The sequence below is a fragment of the Vombatus ursinus genome, unplaced genomic scaffold (assembly GCF_900497805.2).
Source record: "Vombatus ursinus unplaced genomic scaffold, bare-nosed wombat genome assembly UNPS02014830.1, whole genome shotgun sequence".
NCBI classification, from domain to species: domain Eukaryota; kingdom Metazoa; phylum Chordata; class Mammalia; order Diprotodontia; family Vombatidae; genus Vombatus; species Vombatus ursinus.
The window spans coordinates 15591146-15610099 of record NW_020954608.1 but is presented as its reverse complement, the minus strand read 5'-3'; the positions used below and the strand labels follow the sequence as shown (position 1 = coordinate 15610099).

Here is an 18954-nt window from a genome sequence, read left to right as displayed (position 1 = left end):
CCAAAGATATAACTCTACATTTCTGATGAACATTCTTTGGCCTGAAGTTTCCATATAAGTGCAATGACTCTACTTATTTTACATGTTTTTATTTTATATGAATTGATTGCATGTATTTTACACATATTTATTTTTTCATATACACAGACCTCTTGGTAAAACCAAAAGGATAGCTATTATTTGTATCTGAACAGTATAATTAGTATTCATTTTAATTGGTGATTTCATTAATTAAAGAACTCATCTTAGAATTCAAAATTTATTCATCTGGATTGTCCATATTCCACTATTTTTATTATTATATATGTAATCAAATACAGGAGGAAAAATTGCATTAGAGCCAGCTACCATCTTGAACTTTGAATAGTAGTCCAGTTTATAGAAGCTTAATGCATACATATGGAGTACTTTTTGAGATGTTCATGCCCTAGGGTATTTTTGTAATAAATGAAGTCAGCTAACTCCTTACAGTTAATTATAGAAACTAAGCTGGAAACTTAAAAGTTACAGTTGCCATAGTAACTTTCACTCAGTTATATTTAATGTTTTGTGCATATTCAAGTATACATGCAACTGTAAAAATAGTTATTCTTACTACTGTCGCAGGGTTAGTATCACTGTGAAAGAGGATTTTTTTTCTAGTTCTGTCCACTTAATATAATTGTAAAATGCATGTGGCATAAAAAAAATCAACATGATCTATATTGTTCACTATAGATCTAAGGGTCCTAAGGTATTTAATCCACAGTTCTCTCAGTGATCCATTTTATGATGATTGGCAAAAGCACCCACCCTGCATTTTAGGTTTACATATGCTGTTAGGAGACTCCAACTATAACTAGATGTTGTTGGGCATATGAACAGCCTACCTCTGGCTGATGATGTTTTCATGGATCTCTGATAACACTGATATATACATTCCTTTCCAACAATGCCAGTCATAAGCCATTCATGCCTGTCCATCCTTTGTGAATCTTGTTGGGATCTTCCCTTAAATCACGCCATAGGTGAACCACCTAGCCTCCTGGATCCTGGATGCCTTCTTCCAATTCTCTTGGCATCACATGGATAACAGAGATACATACAGGCTATTCATCAATTATTCCTTATTCTCATTATCTAACTATCTTGTCTTTATTTTTCCAGCCAACTATCTCTCTAATGATATCCTTTACATAGCTTCCCCTGCCCAATTCTTCATTTGCTATGTAGGGCATCCTGTTCACACCTACCACAAATCTTTCCATTACCTTTTGGGTGAGCCTCAACCTAATTCTTTGGAGATTGTAGAATCCCATCACTCATAGTTATGTGGCATCATTGTAATAATTGTGTTTGTGTGTGTGTGAATCAGCCTCACTATCATTAGAGAATCTCTCTTCAATTTGGATTTCTTCTTTAATGGAGGAATGGTTAATGTGGCATTACATAGCAGTGAGTGACTATCTTATAACAGACAAGTAGCCAAAGACAAGAGAAAAGAAAAGAATGGGTCCTCTGTTGCCAGCAAGGGTGTGTCAATTATAAAGCAATCTTGTGCCATAAGTAAATTTGTCTGTCAACTCTGATAGGCAGATAGAAATAACCTTAATGTCCCTATCTGTCAATTCAAAGGGTTAGAATAGAAGATCCAGTTAAGGAAAGTCTGTGATTCCTTGAGATCAAAGAACTAGTCTTAGGTGAATGAAACAGAAAAGTTGATACAGTTCCATAGAATTGAATGGATTTCCCCATTCATGTTTTCTTCCATGTTAATTCAATATTAAATATGTGATTTTTAATATATTAGAATTCAAGAAACTCAACATGCCATTAATATTGAAAAGTGTTCTGGATGAGCAAGTGTGCAGGTGTGGTGTTTTTTAGTGGTACCACCAACAGCAAATCAGAAAATCCCTGCCTTTGTTCCCTTCTGTCACCTGTGGCCATGGGAACCTAGAAAAAAGAGTTAGGTTGGCAGCTTCATTCTTATGGTATCATAGAATCTGAAAGAATTTCAGATGCCATCCAATCCAACCCCTAGTTGTACAAGAATAAGGTAGTCTTCTAGCCTTTGCTTGTAGACTTCCAGTGGTAGGAGACCTACTGCCTGCAAAGGCAGCCAGTTCCACTTTTTGAGAGCTCAAATTCTTAGGAAGATTTTCCTTGTATTAAAACTAAATTGCCCTCTTAGAAATTTCTCCTCATTACTTCCTAGCTCTGCCCTCTGAGGCTGAGAAGGAAAAGTATTTCCTCTTTCACATGCTAGCTCCTTAATATTTGAAGACAGATATCGTGTTCACTGATAAAAAGGGGTACCTTCCTCAATCAGGATAAAAACCTTGGGACTGGCCAACCTTTGTAGTAGCTACCACAAGATTTTATCTCAGAATCCCCAGCCATCATCATCCTCATCCTCCTCCTCTTCCTCATCATCATCAATGAAGAGATCTGAAAAGACTAATCCTTTCCATGGACAACTTCTTGAGGTTGACAGGCAGCAGTGAGGCATTTCATTTCAAAATACTGGTATCTTGGTCCCCATCTTCTCACAAAGTTCACCATTAAATGACCATTAATTAACATCCTTTCTTACTCCATCTGCAAAAAGGGCAGTCAGGGCAGGTTTCTAGTCTATGTAACAGCAGTCCATTTTTTTCTAGCCTACATCAAAGTGATGATGGTCCAGTAACTTTCAAAGGATTAAATTTTCATACAGATATGAACCAGAAATCTAACTGACACCACTCTTAAAAGGAGAAAAACGTAAGCTCTTTTAAATGAAGAAAAGAAAGAGAGGGAAAAAAAACTGTAGAGTTAAACAGCTGTGACTTTTGTACGATTTTTTCCCCTATGTGAAATTATGTCTGCTGGCATAGATTTGGATTTTAATGGCAGTTACACAATTTGCTTAACTAGCTAGGCCAGAAGACACAATTTCTTGGGACAGCTTTCATGCAAAGCTATCTCCTCTGGCATAGACAGGGAAGTAAACCAAATAACTACAGTTAAAATTATAGTGGGTACTGGCAGATGTGATTTTCATGTAAAGATTTGGGAAATTTTTTTTTTCGTGTGATACCACATCTGCTACTATAAAATGTTACTCTTATGCAGTTCTAGGAAGGAATGAAAAAATACTACGTATTGGAATGTTGACGTGAAATGTGAAAAACAAAAATAAAAAATAAAGCATACTTATTCTACACTCAATATGGTGAATGTTCTCCAGTCATGATGTAGGAGGTCTGAAACCTAAGATATTTCTGAATTGTATGAGTTCAATATACTATCCACAAGCATGGATATACAATACATTTCTTTCCTCCATGACTCAAAAGCCCCTTCAAATAGTTTCTGCAATCTTCCAAGAAAATAATATCTATCCTTCCCATATGATAAAGTAAACAGGGTCAGCATAAACCAAAAATATTTCCAGTTTAAAACAGGCAGACAGATCTGAATTGTCTTTTTGACCTTAACTGGCTTGTTATTAGAGAATTTCTGTTTCCCTTCCAACTCAGAAGCTGATTTTTCATCTCTTTTAATTTTTCCTTCAGCCTTCAATAAAGAGCAATTTTTGGAAGCTTGTTAAAACAAAATAAAACAAAACAACCCAAAACTTGTCCTCTTTAATAGACTGTATACAAATAATACAAATATAAATAGACTAAATACAAATAATAGCTGGATTTTAATGCTTCAAGTCTTACAATGTAAATTATATAAATTATCTCATTTGATCCCAAGGACAATCCTGTAAGGTAAATAGTACAGGTATTCTTATTTAATGAGATTTAATTAGAATTATCAATAAAAAAAATCACTTAGAAGCTTTCTAAACTGAAATGAGCTCTCAAGCTCCAGTAAATAGAAATGTCAGATGTAAGACAAAGGAATGTGAGCTGAACTGCCCCTTTTGAACTTCTTGCTCTCATGTTAACTGTTATGTTGGTTTGAAAAAAAAAGAAAAAAGTAAATCCAAGAAAATGCTGCAGTCTTACTGGATCCCTTGTCTCTCCTGTGGTTATAGTCAAGTACACATTCAACAGGGATATCCTTTTTTGATGAGTACTGGTATTTCCAAAATCCTCTAAATAAATGAAACAAAAATTGCCCTGGAAAGGAGCTGAGGAGTGATGGTGGTGGTGGTGGTGGTGGTGGTGGTGGTGGTGGTCATGGTGGTGGTGGTGGTCATGGTGTGGTAGTCAGGGTCATGGTGAAGGAGGAGGAGGAGGAGGAGGAGGAAGAGGGATGTTTGCAGTATGATTCCTGCTCAAAGCTGCCACCAAATGATTGGAGGCCACCTGCTGGGTAGTGCATGAAGTGGCTAGACATTTTGTTCTTTATACATGAATATTAGGACTGTTCAGTTATTTTCAGTCATGCCTGACTCTTTGTGAGCCCATTTGGGGTTTTCTTGGTAAAGATATTGGAGAGATTTGCCATTTCCTTCTCCGGCTCATTTTACAGATAATAAAACTGAGGCAAACAGATTAAGTGGCTTGCCCAGAGATGCCCAGCTCTTAAGTGTCTGAGATCAGATCTGAACTCAGGAAAATGAGTCTTCCTGAATCCTGGCCCACTACTCTTTCCACTGTGCCACCTAGCTGACTAAACCATTAAATATCCTCAACCTGCTTTTCTTGTTGCTTATTTAAAAGAAAACAGAAAGAGTTGATTTCACTTTACAAGAACCCAGAAAAGTAAATTATTTTTTGAAATGTCTTTCTCCTCCAGGCTGCCGTAGACCACTGTCACAGCTTATGGACAATTACTTTCAGTCTTGTAGTCTGTAGAGATTAGATGATTTGTGATCATTGCTTCCTTATCTAATGCCTTTAGCATAAATGTCTAAGCTGGCTTTTATATTATCTTTCTCACACTTCAAATAAGCCTTTTCCTTCCCCTCTCTGTAGTCTTTTCCCCAGTGGCAGAAAGAGGAGAAAACATACTTTGCCCACATCTTCCATGACTGACTTTGAGTCTGAAGGCTTTTTCTACTTTTTACTCTTGAAAGACTGGAATTTCTCCTATCCTTAAAAAAACAAACAAACAACAACAAAAAAAAAAATCAAAACACCCTTTTTTTGTTTTACCCTTTACTGGGGTGGGGGGGAGTCTACAGCTCCTTAAATCTCAAGCTTACATTGAATTAGATTCTTAAACAGCAAGAGAGAGAGAGAGAGAGAGAAGGAGGGAGGGAGAGAGAGAGAGAGAGAGAGAGAGAGAGAGAGAGAGAGAGAGAGAGTGAGTAAGTTGTGGGTAGTTGTTTGTATTTGGTTTCATCCTAAAAGAACTTTCACATCTGCAAATTGGCAGGTCAGTTTGATTTTATAAAGAATATTTGTAAGCATACAGAACTATTTTCATATTTGCTAATAAATTACTTCCTTCAGTCCTTATCTACAAAATTAATATTAAATTATATTTCTAGAATATATTGCATGACCTCAAAAATTAAATAAACCTCAATGAAATGAACTTGGAGTCAGGGAGACTTGGGTTCACAGTCTTTCTCAGACAGGCTGAGTGACCACAGACAAGTCACTTAATTTTCTGTGCCAAGGCTTTGTTATCTGTAAACAAGTAGAAAACAAGTAATATGGAACCTAGAAGAGATTTATTAAGCTATGAAAAGAAACTCTATAATATGTTTAAAAAGAAAAATGAAAGTAAGAGTAGATTATTCTTTGTTTTTAAGCACTTTTATAAATCTAATAAATTCTATTTAGTCATCAGTCAGAGGCTATAAAACATATTACACACACACACACACACACACACACACACACACACGCACAAGAGCTACATTGTTGGCATTACCTCTTTTACCAAAAGGAAAAAAAATCCTTTTTTTTTGTTTCAGAGTCCAAGAAAAACATATTGTCATGTTAAAATTCTCATGTACCCAATTTTTAAAGGAGGTGTGTTTTATATATGTGTGTGTGTGTGTGTGTGTGTGTATATATATATATCTCAGTATTATAACCTGTGTAAGCTTAAAAATACTATTCTTCATTTTTATACTAGTGTAGTAATCAAGCTAAAATAAAATTACGCTAACTTCTTATATGGAGTAGCTAGGTATTACAGTAAATAGAGTAAAAGAGTACTGGGCTTGGAATCAGGAAAACCTCATCTTCCTGAGTTCAAATCCAGCCTCAGATTCTTACTAGCTGTGTGACCCTGGGCAAGTCATTTAACTCCATCTGCCTCAGTTTCCTCATCTATAAAATGATCTGGAGAAGCAAATGGCAAACCACTCCAGTATCTGCCAAGAAAACCCCAAATGGAGTGATGAAGAATCAGACATGACTGAAAGGACTAAATAACACCTTCTTTTGTATAAAATAGACCACTGCAGTAGATAATCTTTAAGGATCCTTTAGTTCTGGTGTTTTGTGATTATTCGCACATAAAAAATGTGTTATTTACTGTATTTAGCATTTTTCTGTGTCTTAGAATTGTGAATCCCTTTGTTGCTACATAGTCTCACCCAGAATTTATGAAGTATTAATCCTTAGACCCCTACCTTGTTTGATATAGGGTACTACACCACTACTCTTTCCATTTTTAAATTTCATGTCAAAAATCCTATCCTATAGGATCTAGAGAAACAAGGCAACCTAAAAGAAAGAGCTGTTCTGTACTAGGATAACTTGAACAGAGGTTTAGAAACATCAATTGGAGGCTCTAGTCGTTAAAGACATAAAAGGTCTGGTTAATAAAGAGTTCTAGAGTCACAGTAAGGAGCTATATTTTAATCTGCTGTCTAAACTGAATAAGTTTGAGTGGAAAATTGCTTTCCATTTTTCTTTATTAGAAAGTGACAGTGTTACACCCTCCTTTATTATAAGTATTTAACAGATGACTTCATTTTTAACTAGATGAAATCATATTACAATAAACTCACTTAATTGTATAATAAAGATGGATAAATCTTTTTTTTAAAAAAAGTTTGGTTATCAACCTCAGCATGTTCAATTCCATTCCAGCATGATTGGATGGACTTTAAAACTCTCAAGACCTCACATCCTGTTCTTTCTTTGAGAGAGTTAGTCTATCCAACAGAAATCAAAAGAAAGGTTATTTGCTCAGATAAACCAGCAAGATTAGTTCAGATTAAATTTAGTTCCTCAGAACATCTCATCATTAGGTGTCTGGTTTCAGAAGGCTCCAGTAAGCACTAACTATCTCCACTTTAAGCATGATAGAAGGTTCTAGTTCGAATTGTGCAGTAGCAGGAACATTAATACGCATGGACTAGACAGGTTTTTATTCTTCTTCCACCTTTATTTTCTACAGTTTTGAGTTTCCTGGGTATGTTTTTAGATGAATTAAAATCAGTTTCAACTGATTTAAATATTTTAATATTTAACAACTTAGTTGAGTCTCTGTGATCAAATGTAATTTTTTTATCTCTTAAAGTTACTACTAACTCCTTTATTAACCTTGGAAAATTGAGTGTCCCTCTGAGACCATAATGGCCACAGAGCTGCCAACTTGACTGATCTCGTGTCTGTGTAAACCAGTAGTAGACAAACCTTGAAATTAGATTGAATAGTCATCAGAGTCTAGGAGCTCCTAGCAAGACTTGTGTTTGTACCTCTTCCTTTCCCCTACCCATTTTTATTCACTTACAGCTTCCCTCTTATCTATAAAAGCTAAAATAAAATTGCTTAAGGTATTGCTGCCCTAAGGCCCCTATGGTTGGGGAGGGCCAGGCACTCAGAGTTCAAAGGTAGGATTGGGTTTGTCCAGAGGGAAAATGGAAGTCATCACTGGGACTGGTCTTTAATCTTGTCAGTGATTGACTGCATCAAAACTAGGATTAGAACCTAGAGTCTCCTGGTTTGTCTGTGTCATTCTACCTGCTTTTTTAATGCACAAAGTTTTGAAGAAAAACAACCTGCTGGAGACATCCAATGGGCAAATTCTGTCACTTTCCTCTGCTTTTCTGCTAAACCTTTTCTCTCAAATTCTACTACCCTGTCTCAGTCTATTCCTTCATTGTCCTCTTGATAGCCAATACTCATCTTCTGAAAAGCAAAGAGCTTGAGTCTATACCAAGTATCAGTGAAGTCCCTCAGTTTTTCAACCCTTAGTAGGAAACTCAGGAAAGTATTATACAGGACTCCAGGCTCAACGTTTTTTTCTTTTTTTGATAGATCTCTTTTATTTCATACTTGCTCCAGCCTCTGTTTTGGATCCCTACTAAATCAGAAATGTTCCCTCCAGCTTGTGTTTTGCCTTGCAATCACAACGGATATACTAAATAGTCCAGGGAATCTTTTTTGGTTTCAAGATAGGATTCTCCTATCTCTGAAGACAGGATTGGATTTACATAAGGAGAATTGGTCCTATACTAAATGGTGTCTACCTCCACAATTCTATTCTCTCTCCCTATTTTCCTCATCCCTCAAACTCCCATACCACTCTTCTGTCTTTAACTACCTTTTCCTGTGAAAATTCCTATAGTGTGATAGCCCTTTCTCTCTTGAATGTTATTTCTATGTCATTCCCAGAATTCTGCATGGCCTTGGTCATCTTTCAACTCTGCCTGGAACTTAAAGGCCACTGTGGATTGACAGATCTAACAACACAGGGAGCTGATGGGAAATGACCAAAGGGGAAGCTATCTGATGTTATTGTTCAGTTACTTCAGTTGTGTCTGATTCTTCATGACCCCATTTGGGGTTTTCTTGACAGAGATACTGGAGTAGTTTGCCATTTCCTTCTCCAGCTCATTTTAGAGATGAGGAAACTGAGGCAAACAGAGTTAAATGACCTGCCCAGGGTCACACAGACCCTGTATGTAAATGTATGAGGCCAGATGTGAACTTAGGAGGATGAGTCCTCCTGACTTCCTGCCCAGCACTATACTGAGCCCCCTAGCTGCCCAAGCTGTCTGATGTATCCATCAGCTTATCCCCAGAGCTACCAAACAGGTAATCAAACAAATTGATTTTGCCTTCCTCTCATATATATTGCCAAGTATAGATGTCACATAAACAATTTGAAGGGCTCCTTTAAGGGATGTACTGGAGTGTCTGAATTCATATCAGTTTTCACTTTTAATACTCACTGAAAAAGAGTTATACAAATATAGTTCATTACATTTACTAAGCCAGGTGGGTTAAAGCTAGGCTGACATTGTAAGTATTATATATCTAGAATGCTTCATATGACCTCAATAATTAAGGCTCAATGAAATGAACTCAGAGTCAGGAAGACTGGGTTCAAATTTTTCATCAGAAATTAGGCTGAGTGACCCCAGGCAAGTCGCTTAATTTTCCTGCACCTCAACTTTCTTATCTTTGAACTGAATGAGCTGTATTCAATGACTTCTAAGGTCCCTTCTGGCCCTAAATGTGTGATCTCATTTTATGTTTGTGTCAGTATTGCCATACATACAAATTATATGTAAATACAGGCATGTTGCTTTAGATATGCACATATGTAATAACCATCTAAATCCACATGGAATTGATTGGAATCTAATGGGATTAAACAATTTTGTCATTTCATAGCTTGATACTTTATTATTTGCTAGCATTTACATGGCACTCTTTAAAGTTTACTAGGCACTTTAAATATAATTTCATAATATTCTCACAAAAATCCTGGGGAGTAGGTACCATTATTACCCCCATTTTATAGATAAGGAAATTGAGGCAGCCAGAGGTTATGAGATTTGCCTTGAGTCACACTGCTAGGAAGTATCTGAGGCTGGATTTGAGTTTAGGTCTTTGTGGGAAGGATAAGGTATTTATACTAAAAAGAGTGTCCAATTACAAGCATAAATTTTTCTACCATAGACCAGTGAAATCTCTATTTCTTAAGGTTATCTTAAAGTACATGAGTTAGTCCTATCCTCAGTTACCAATCAATCAAGTAGCTTTTACTGAGTATTATATGCCAGACAATATACTAAATGCTGGGGAGGAAAGGAAAGGAGAAAAGAGGAGAAGGGAGTAGAAGAGAAAGGAAGGGAGGGGAGGGGAGGAACGTTCCCTATTTTCAAGGACATCAGCATTATAAAATCTTTTCCACTAGAGTTTCCTAGACAGTGAAATGTACAATTGATGAATTAAAGTTATGCTGATTATATGCTGATTAAGAGAGCTCTAGGGGTTAGAAAAACCAAACAAATAAACAAACAAAAACTGCAGCTTTGACACAGGGCAGCAGAGAAGGGAGCAGAGAAGCTGCTAAGCAGCAGAAGAGACATTCACCTCTTCCTACCCTTTTTTCTACAAAGAGAACAACTTTCTCATTTGCTTAATGTGGCAAATGAGGCAGAAAGACATCCCATATTCATAAATGCTTTCACTAATGAACTCAGTATACGTGTTTTAAATACCTCCAGTATGGAAGGCACTATGCTAGGCACTGGGACTAGGAAGATCAATGCGGCACAGTCTCTGCTCCCAAGGAAGGGAGTGGGACAAAAAAATGTGGTACAAATGAAAGTGAATTAAGTGAAAGAGAGATATCTAGCAAAGAGCAGTGGGGAATTTGATGACAGGGAGATCACCTTTGATGGATATAGGAATCCTATGGGAAGGCATCATAGACAATTTGTCACATGACTTTGGCAGTGAAACAAAGGAGGGATTTTTATAGCTATGAACAAAAATTCCATTCTAAACATGGAAGGTGTCCAAGTATAGGTGAGAGAAGGTGGAAAAAGAATGGGAATTAAAAAGGCATTCATTTTGTCAGGTTCATAGACTGCATGAAGGAGAAAAGTATGAGACAGAAGTAGAAAGGTAGGTTGGACAGGGGGCTTGAATGCCAAGACTTGGAGTTTATCCTTTTTTTTTTTTTTTCAAAATGGGAAGCCCTGGAATTTTTTGAGTGGAAGAGTGACTTGACCATAAAAGGTACAAAAAATGGATTAGGATTGTTCTAGATTGGAGGCAGGAAGAATGAACAGAAGGCTTCTGTAATAGCGTAGAAGAAGAGAGATGGGGGACCCCCAGTGAACTGGAGTCATTATAGTAGAAGTTGAGTGGAGAACATGGATACCAGAAATGTTTTTGAGGTGTTGACAAGAATTAGCAGCTAATCAAATACTTTGAGTCAGGGAGAGGAACGAGTTAAAGATTAGGCCCTTGGGAGCCTAGGAGGAGGAGGAGGGTACCGTCCATAGAAAAAGAGAATTTAGGAGAGGTAATCTGGGGAGAAATATAAGTTCATAAAATATAGCCAACTCTCGAATTTTAAAGTGACCATAGCCCATGCCGCTGAGGAGCAATTGCAACAAAGAAAAAAGCTAAAATATGTGTTTGGAGGATCCACAAGATTTTGTTTGCATGCAGACATTTGGAAAATACTAATTTAATAGTAATCATCACTCTTTCCTGGTTCAGTCCCTCATCTGCATAAGCACCCCAAGAGAATCTGAAATGGTAGCAGATGACCCTGGGAGGCGGGTAGAGCCTGGTGGGAATCTTTGCTTTGCCAGTGACAAAATTCTGTGCCACTTTGTGCTCCTCCTGTCCTTACCTCACTACTTTAATGTATATATTCCCTTTTGCTTCTGTCAGACCGTAAGGTATTGAGAGAATAACTATAGAAAGAAAAAAAAAGAACCTAAATGTTATATATTGGAAGGGTTGGAGACTGGGAAGAGGGAAACTTCTTAATCGTGCCATTAAATTATTTTGTTGAAAAAGTCATGAGTAAAATAAGAGAAGCTCTACCAAAGCTTTTATTTTTAAATGAAGTATTGTTTAAAATACCAAGTTAAATCAAGTGTCCAAAGTACTTTAAGCATTCTATATTAACCTGATAGGTTTCATCAACATTTTTCACCCTTCCTTTCTTCCTTCACTGACTAAAGAAATAGAGATGATTTGCTTTGTTTTTGTTTTTCCATTGTTTTGTTAGAAGCACAGCTGATAAATAGCCAGTCTCATTGATGGGAAGATCTGCCTGTGACACATAATAACTGAGTAACCCTGGACAATCACTTAACCTCCTGGTACCCTGAGGCAACCCTCCAGAAGCTGCAGAAGAATTACTGAGCTGCTTTTGTGGAGGGATTTTACTTCTTAGGAATTCTTTATACCAATGAAATGACAGATCTGATACAAAAGTCAAACTTGACAGCCAGTGTTTCATTCTGAAATCAGAAACTGACTGACCTGAGAGTCCAGAATTATTGAGATCTGCATGTTTGCCCAGTGTCCTGTGGTTAGTATCATGATTTCACATTGTAAAGGAACCAAAAGGATATTGATGATTTAGGTTGGAAGAGTATGGTGACTTCATACCCAAGGTCTGCATTTTTCACCTCCCAGAGCAGGCAGATCCTTCCCCTGCCTAGACCAGTTTTGCCCTTGAACATGACCCCTGCTTGTGTAAGCAATGAAGAGCCCTCTATGTCAGGCTCATTCTTCATCATCCCCTTAGCTTTATCTCTTAGCTACAACTTGCAGATTTTTCTCTTTATCACCAGGAAATCTTAAGGAATTCCATAGGCCTTTTACCAAAACAGATAATAAAACAACCTGAATAATAACAATAATGATACCCCACCCTGTAATGATCTAATAAGATAATGGCTTTGAAGATGCTTTGTGAAGTATGCAGTGAATGGCATACTGGATTGAGGTGACTGACCTGGAAGTCAGAAAGACTTGAGTACATATCCCATTTCTGACATAGGCTAGCTCCGGAATCCTGGACAAGACATTTAACCTCTCATTGCCCCCGGGCAGTTCTACTAAGAATATCAGTGGCAGAATAGGTACCAGTGTGCATTGATAGAGACAATTTCATCCCTGGGAGTTCCCAACAACCAATGAAATCACAAGTCTAGTAAAAAAAAAAAAATGTAATCTAGATTTAGAATGTGATCTAAAATGTGTATCTAGAAATATAAGGCAGGGACAGGGTCTTGACTATGCTGTACTTCTTGCCTAGTCCTTAGCTCTTTCAATAATGACAATAATAATACTAATGATAACTTGCATGTATACAGCACTTTGGGGTTTGCAAAGCATTTAACAAATATTATCTCATTTAATCCTCATAATGACCCTGAGAGGTAGGTGCTATTATAATCCCCATTTCACAGAAAAAGAAACTGTGTCAGATAAAAGTCAAGTGACTTGTCCAGGGTCATACAGCTACTAAGTGTCTGAAGCTGTGTTTGAGCTCAGGTCCTCCTGACACCAAGCACAGTTCTCTAGCCTCTATACCACCTAGTTATACAATAGTTACTTTTATTTAGGATTATAGATAGATTTCAGACATAGAAAGGACCTTAGTCCTTCTCTAATCTTTGACAGATAAGGAAACTAAGGCCACCACAAGAGATTAAGTGACTTGTTGCAGGTTGTCCAAGCCAGATACCCCCATCAGATTCCAGATTCAGAGTTTTCCCCACTGTACAAGCTTGCTTCTTAATAAAAGTTGAATTGAATTACATTTCATTGAAATTGTACTGCATATTCGTAAGTGCCCTGAACTGTTTGCCTGAGGCCTGCATCCAGGGTCTAACTTCATCAGTGTGACTTAATATGAAGAGTACACCTGTCTTGACAGCCCAGGAAATATACCAATGGAAAGCCCCAATGCTAAGCCTCCCACACATCCCAGGATCTTTTCCTGAGCTGGCAATCAAAATAAGTTAGGATATCGTGGCCAGATATCGTTCCCACAAGGACATAATTCATGACTCTTCATAAAACTCAGTGTCCTCCTTAATACACACCTGAGAGCAATGGAGAAGAGAATACAGAATTTCTTCTCCTCGCATTTAAAATTAAAAAGATTCTTGTATGGAGGAGGCTCTGGTTAATGAAGAATTACAGAATCGTAGGTTTAAAGCTGAAAGGAATCCAGCTTGTCCAAACCCTTAATTTGACACATAAGGAAAGTGAGGCCTAGAAAGGATAAGTGGCTTGGCCAGAGTCACAAGGATAGTAAGTTGCAGGGAGCTGGGATTTGAACGCAGATCTTCTGGGTCCACTCCCAACATTCTATCCTCTACTTCACCTGGCTTTGTAAATCCTGGCCTTACCTAACCATTTACAGCCATCTTATTTTCACCCCAACCCCTCCAGTATGTGAAATAAGGAACTAGAAACCAAAAACCCACTCCCTCCACATCCGTTGTTTGTCTGCACGGCCAAGCGGAGGGTCTTTGCCCATCTCAGGGGGTTTAAACTGAAAGAAATTTCAATTGGTGGTGATATCAGTGGCAGTTCATCTCTAGGGAAATTGGTAGGTGAATGTCTCAGGCATTCACTTACTGGATAGTACAATAGCTAGGAGGGAGAGGAGGAGGAGGAGTATTTATATTACACTTTAAGGTTTGCAAAGCTCTTTACAAAATATTATTTCACTTGATCCTCACAGCCACCCTGGGAGTTAGGTGTTGTTATCATCCCCATTTTGCAGATGAGGAAACTGAGGCAGACAGAGGTTAAATGACTTGCCCAAGGTCAAAGAGCTAATAAGTGTCTGAGGGCAGACTTGAGCTTACTTCTTGCTGACTCTAGGTCCAATGCCCAATCCACTGCTCTCAACTAACATAGAGCTTAAAGGTTTGGAAAGCACTTTACATTCATTATCGCCTTCAATTCTCCTAGCAATCCTGTGAACTAAGTGCTACTATTTTCCCATTTTACAGAAAAGAAAACTGAATCTCAAAAATGTCAAATGACTTGGTAAGGGTTACACAGCTATTAAGTTTCAGAGGTGGAATTCAAACCTGATTCCAAGTCTAGTCCTCTGTCCAATACACCATGCTGCCTCTTTATGTGGTCGTAAAATCACATCTGGTGGTAGATAAATTATATTTCCTACTTCTTAAGGCAAATTTCAGCAAAAGGTAACCTCCTAAAGATTTTGGCAGAAAAGCTTTCCCATCACTATGAAGATAAACTATTCATTATTCATGATTCTTAACCTTTTTTGAGTCAGGGACCCCTTTGACAATCTGGTGAAACCTCTGGACCCTTTCTCAAAATTATATTTTTTAGTGCCTAAAACAAAATATATAGGATTACTAAGAAAACCAGTTATATTGAAATGCTGTTACCAAAATATTTTTAAAAAATCAAGTTCCTGGAACCCAGATTGCAAACGCTGCTCCTGAATGTGAACTTGTTTCAAGTTTCCCTTTCCAGGGACGCTAGCCTCCCCCACAGCTGACTGGCTGGAAGGATAAGTGGGAAAAAGGAGAGAATAGCTCCTCATCTTTGTGTGTGTCCCTTGCAGTTCCCACAAGGACATATCTCTGTATCTGTTTGTCTCTCTCCTCTGCCATGCTCAGCCAGGTGAGGATGAAATAGGGCTCCTCAGTGTTTGGCCATTTTATATGGCTCTTGGAACCTAATGCTCCGGGCCATAAAGATTCACCAGTACAATGTATGTGACAAGACTGTACATAGTCATAAAGAGTGAGAACTCCTGATAGAAATTCTAGACTTGCTTCCCAGACTCTGTTACTACATGGAAGCTGGGTGTGATAGATAGTAATTATGTGACAAAGGATAGGCAATAGGGATGATGATGGTGTTCCGTCCTTACATCCTTTATTCCCATCTCCAGCCCACAGTATCATTGCTAAACTGAATTAAGCTATTCATGTTGGAAGCATGAGGAAAACAAGGCTTCCCTATTCATAGACAATCACTTTTCTTTGTGATGGCCCATTGAGAGCTTGGGAGCATTTTACAGATTTTAAATGAATGACTTCATTTGTCCAATGTAAATGGTTTCTGGCAATTAGCTTAGGGTACTAAACCAACATTCAACTTCCACTATGCAGGAGTACAAGAATGCCAGATTTCTGGATAACTCATTGGTATTTTCATTCTCAAAGAACTCTAGGAAGTAGCTTTAATGCATCTTATTGACTCTTAAAATAAAGCTGTATGATATCCATAGGGCAAATGGTGAAAATTCTTTTCTAGCAAAATAATTATTTGAGATTGTAGGCACCTCAGCCATGACACACTTTCCCATAAATAAATGTTTCTATGGAGGTCCCTGAACATGTATGTTCTAAAGGATAAATGTATGCATGAAGGATAGTGTTCTTTCTTTCAGTGGGACCCATTCAAATAGGCGAAGGGAATATGTTCACATTTTGTTATATTTCAAAGCAGTTGAATTGACCTAATTCTTCATCACAAATAAGTAATAAGCAAATAACTAATAATAAATGAAAAACACAATTATATGTCTACCTTCCCCCAGCTCTCTCTCTTAACTAAAAACAGAATGAGTCTGGCAGAGTTCAGGATTGTAGGTATTTTGGGATCTTTTGATCCCAAAATGAAAGAGTGAAGATACATAGAGCTAGAGTGGCAGTACATCCCCTCTACCATGGGGACAAAATTACCATTATACCATGAATTAAATGCAGTAGTACAAACAATTAAATTACAGAGGATAGGACGTAGTGACTTCAGGGACATCCTCAAAGTAGGGAAGGTCTGAGCTCAAACCCCATCTATCAAAAACTGAATTGTGACCTTGGGCAAGTCAGTTAAAATCTCAATGCTCTAGATAATTCTAAAACTCTTAAGTATTGACCTGCATTAGTAGAGGGATTTTCTTCATCCAGGAATTCCCTATATCAATTAAATCATAGTTCCAATCATCTATCTCCTGTTATTTAAGGGGGGGTGTAGTACAAATAGTATTACTCTCATTTTACGGATGATATAACCAAGACTTAGAGAAGTAAAATGATTTGTCCATGGTCCCATAGGTAGTTAATTATGAGAGCTAAGATTTGAATCTAGTTTTCTGATTCCAATCTACATTAGAGAAATTTCCTTTATCTTTTTTTTTTCCTTTGTAAAATATAGACTTCAATTCATCAAATCTAGAACACCAGAAATTCACTACAGCATTTTTTCACCATGGAGAAAAATTATATAGAAAACAAATTTGTCCTGGTCTATTTCATAATAAAGCAGTCACATTTATTTTTAAGGCAAGTACCACTTCACTGATCCCAATACTAACTTCATAGGTAGGTTCAACTTGTCTAAAAAAAAAAAAAAGTACAGAAATGTGAGTCATTGGATAGTTGCCTTAATCAAAGGTCACCATCAGCGACCCATGAATCATTTTTCTGAGAACAACTGGAGCTTCAACTTGAGACCCTACCCAAAGAAGGCCCAATTAATTGTTTGGATCTGCCAAGTGCTAACTGGTAAGGTATATCCCTTCCCAGGCACCATCACATCCCATATACATAATTTTGTGAATGAAAGACTTCTATTTTAATTTTTAAATTACATTCTGTGGGATAAATTATTTTATAAATTCCCAGTTGTTATAGCTCGCAGCGGTTTTATTCAGTCACCACTTTGCGCTTTTGTGTTTATTTTAATGGGGAAAATGGCTGAACTGGTTTGTTTCCTTTTTAATAGACCAAATCATTTTGATCTGTCTGCATTTCTTTAAAAGTCAGGGCACTAGGTATAGGACATGTTTTTTGATGGATAGAATTCATGAATCAGTTTAAGCTGTAAACTTCAGTCTTTGAAAAAGCAGGAATCACACTGTGTAGTAGATATCCTTCCATCCTCTTCTGTCCTTGTTTTTCAGCCTTATTCTGCTAATGGCAATGTTTCCTGACTCTCTTTTAAAGATAAAAAGCATTAGATCATGATATGCGCCTCATGAACTCCCTTATAGCAGCTTCTCTTCACCACCAGTTGCCAGGGTCTCTTTTGCTTTTAAAAAGCAATAGATTGGTTAGGGCCCTCTTGTATTGTTTGGTTCCCTTATTTTACTGTTTCATTAAGGCTTTATGAACTCTGCGTGTGTGTGTGTGTGTGTATGTGTGTGTGAAAGCGGGGAAGGGGGGGGCTACTTCCTATGATGAACTCTAACCCTTAATCTCAGTTTTTCTCTTTGTTGACCATCTGGGCTATAAGATGCTTCATTTTAAGCTTGTAAATCCTTCAACATAAGTCATAGAATCTCTGAGTACCAGAAAGCGTACTCTTTCCTCTTGCCCCATATTTAGACCCTTGTCACCACAAGTACTTAATGGAACCCTGTATATCAAGAGCATCTGCAAATCACGGATGATCCCCCTTTTCTTCAAAGTCAGCCAATGAGAATTCTGTTTGCTGGCTGTCCTTTATCTTTGGGATGCATTTAAGACAAGTTATAAGATAACAGTGGGTAGAGAATTACCTCCAAGTCAGGAAGGAAGACCTGGGCTCACATCCTGTCTGTGGCACATAACACTGAGTAACCCTAGCCAAATCACTTATTATCTCAGTGATCTCAGCAGCTTTTTAAGACTTTCAGTGGTAAAGAAGGTGGTTATCTGCATTGGTACAGGGAGTTTCCTTAGCTGGGAGTTTCCTATATCAATCAAATCACAGGTCTAGTTCTAAGTCCCACAAAGTAACACAGTAGATCAGAAAGCAAGCGTATACCCCAGTCCCTCATTTGATTTGAATCATGCATAATTTAGAGATAGCAATGTTTATGCAGTTCACTGAAAACTTCCCTGTTGTAATAGAAACATGCAGAGGCCAACCACATACAAAGATGCTGATTCTGTTGCTGTGCATAACATGTAATGTTCCCATAGGGGTCATGAATTGCCCTCACAACATGCAGATACATATGTGCAATAGATACATTTAGATATTTATCCCACCACTTCTTTGAAATGCCTTCGCCTGACGTGGCTTCACTTTTTTCTCCTAATTTGAAATTTTATTTTCTAGCCACATAAATAGAAGAACACAATTTGAAAACCCCGTCCTGGAAGCCAAACGAAAACTACAACAACATAACATGCCCAACACAGAACTTGGAACAAAGCCTTTGCAGGCCCCAGGTTTCCGAGGTACAGTACTATGTCAGCATATCACAGCTCAGGGAGGGGGGGATCGTCTATCAAACTGCCTACTGTTCGGAAAATGCCTTGAGCTTAGACTATTTATAATGATTGATTGGCTTTTTTTTTCT

The 18954-nt window shown here is 37.6% G+C and overlaps 1 protein-coding gene across 1 annotated transcript in view; it reads left to right on the top strand.

Annotated features, from left to right (window-relative positions):
* Window positions 1–18954, top strand: part of MAGI2 (membrane associated guanylate kinase, WW and PDZ domain containing 2) — a 1168341-nt gene that overhangs the window by 784787 nt on the left and 364600 nt on the right. Inside the window, exon 7 of the mRNA XM_027838694.1 lies at window positions 18711–18832. Within this exon, the coding sequence (XP_027694495.1) occupies window positions 18711–18832 (122 nt within the window). The remainder of the gene's footprint in view (window positions 1–18710; window positions 18833–18954) is intronic.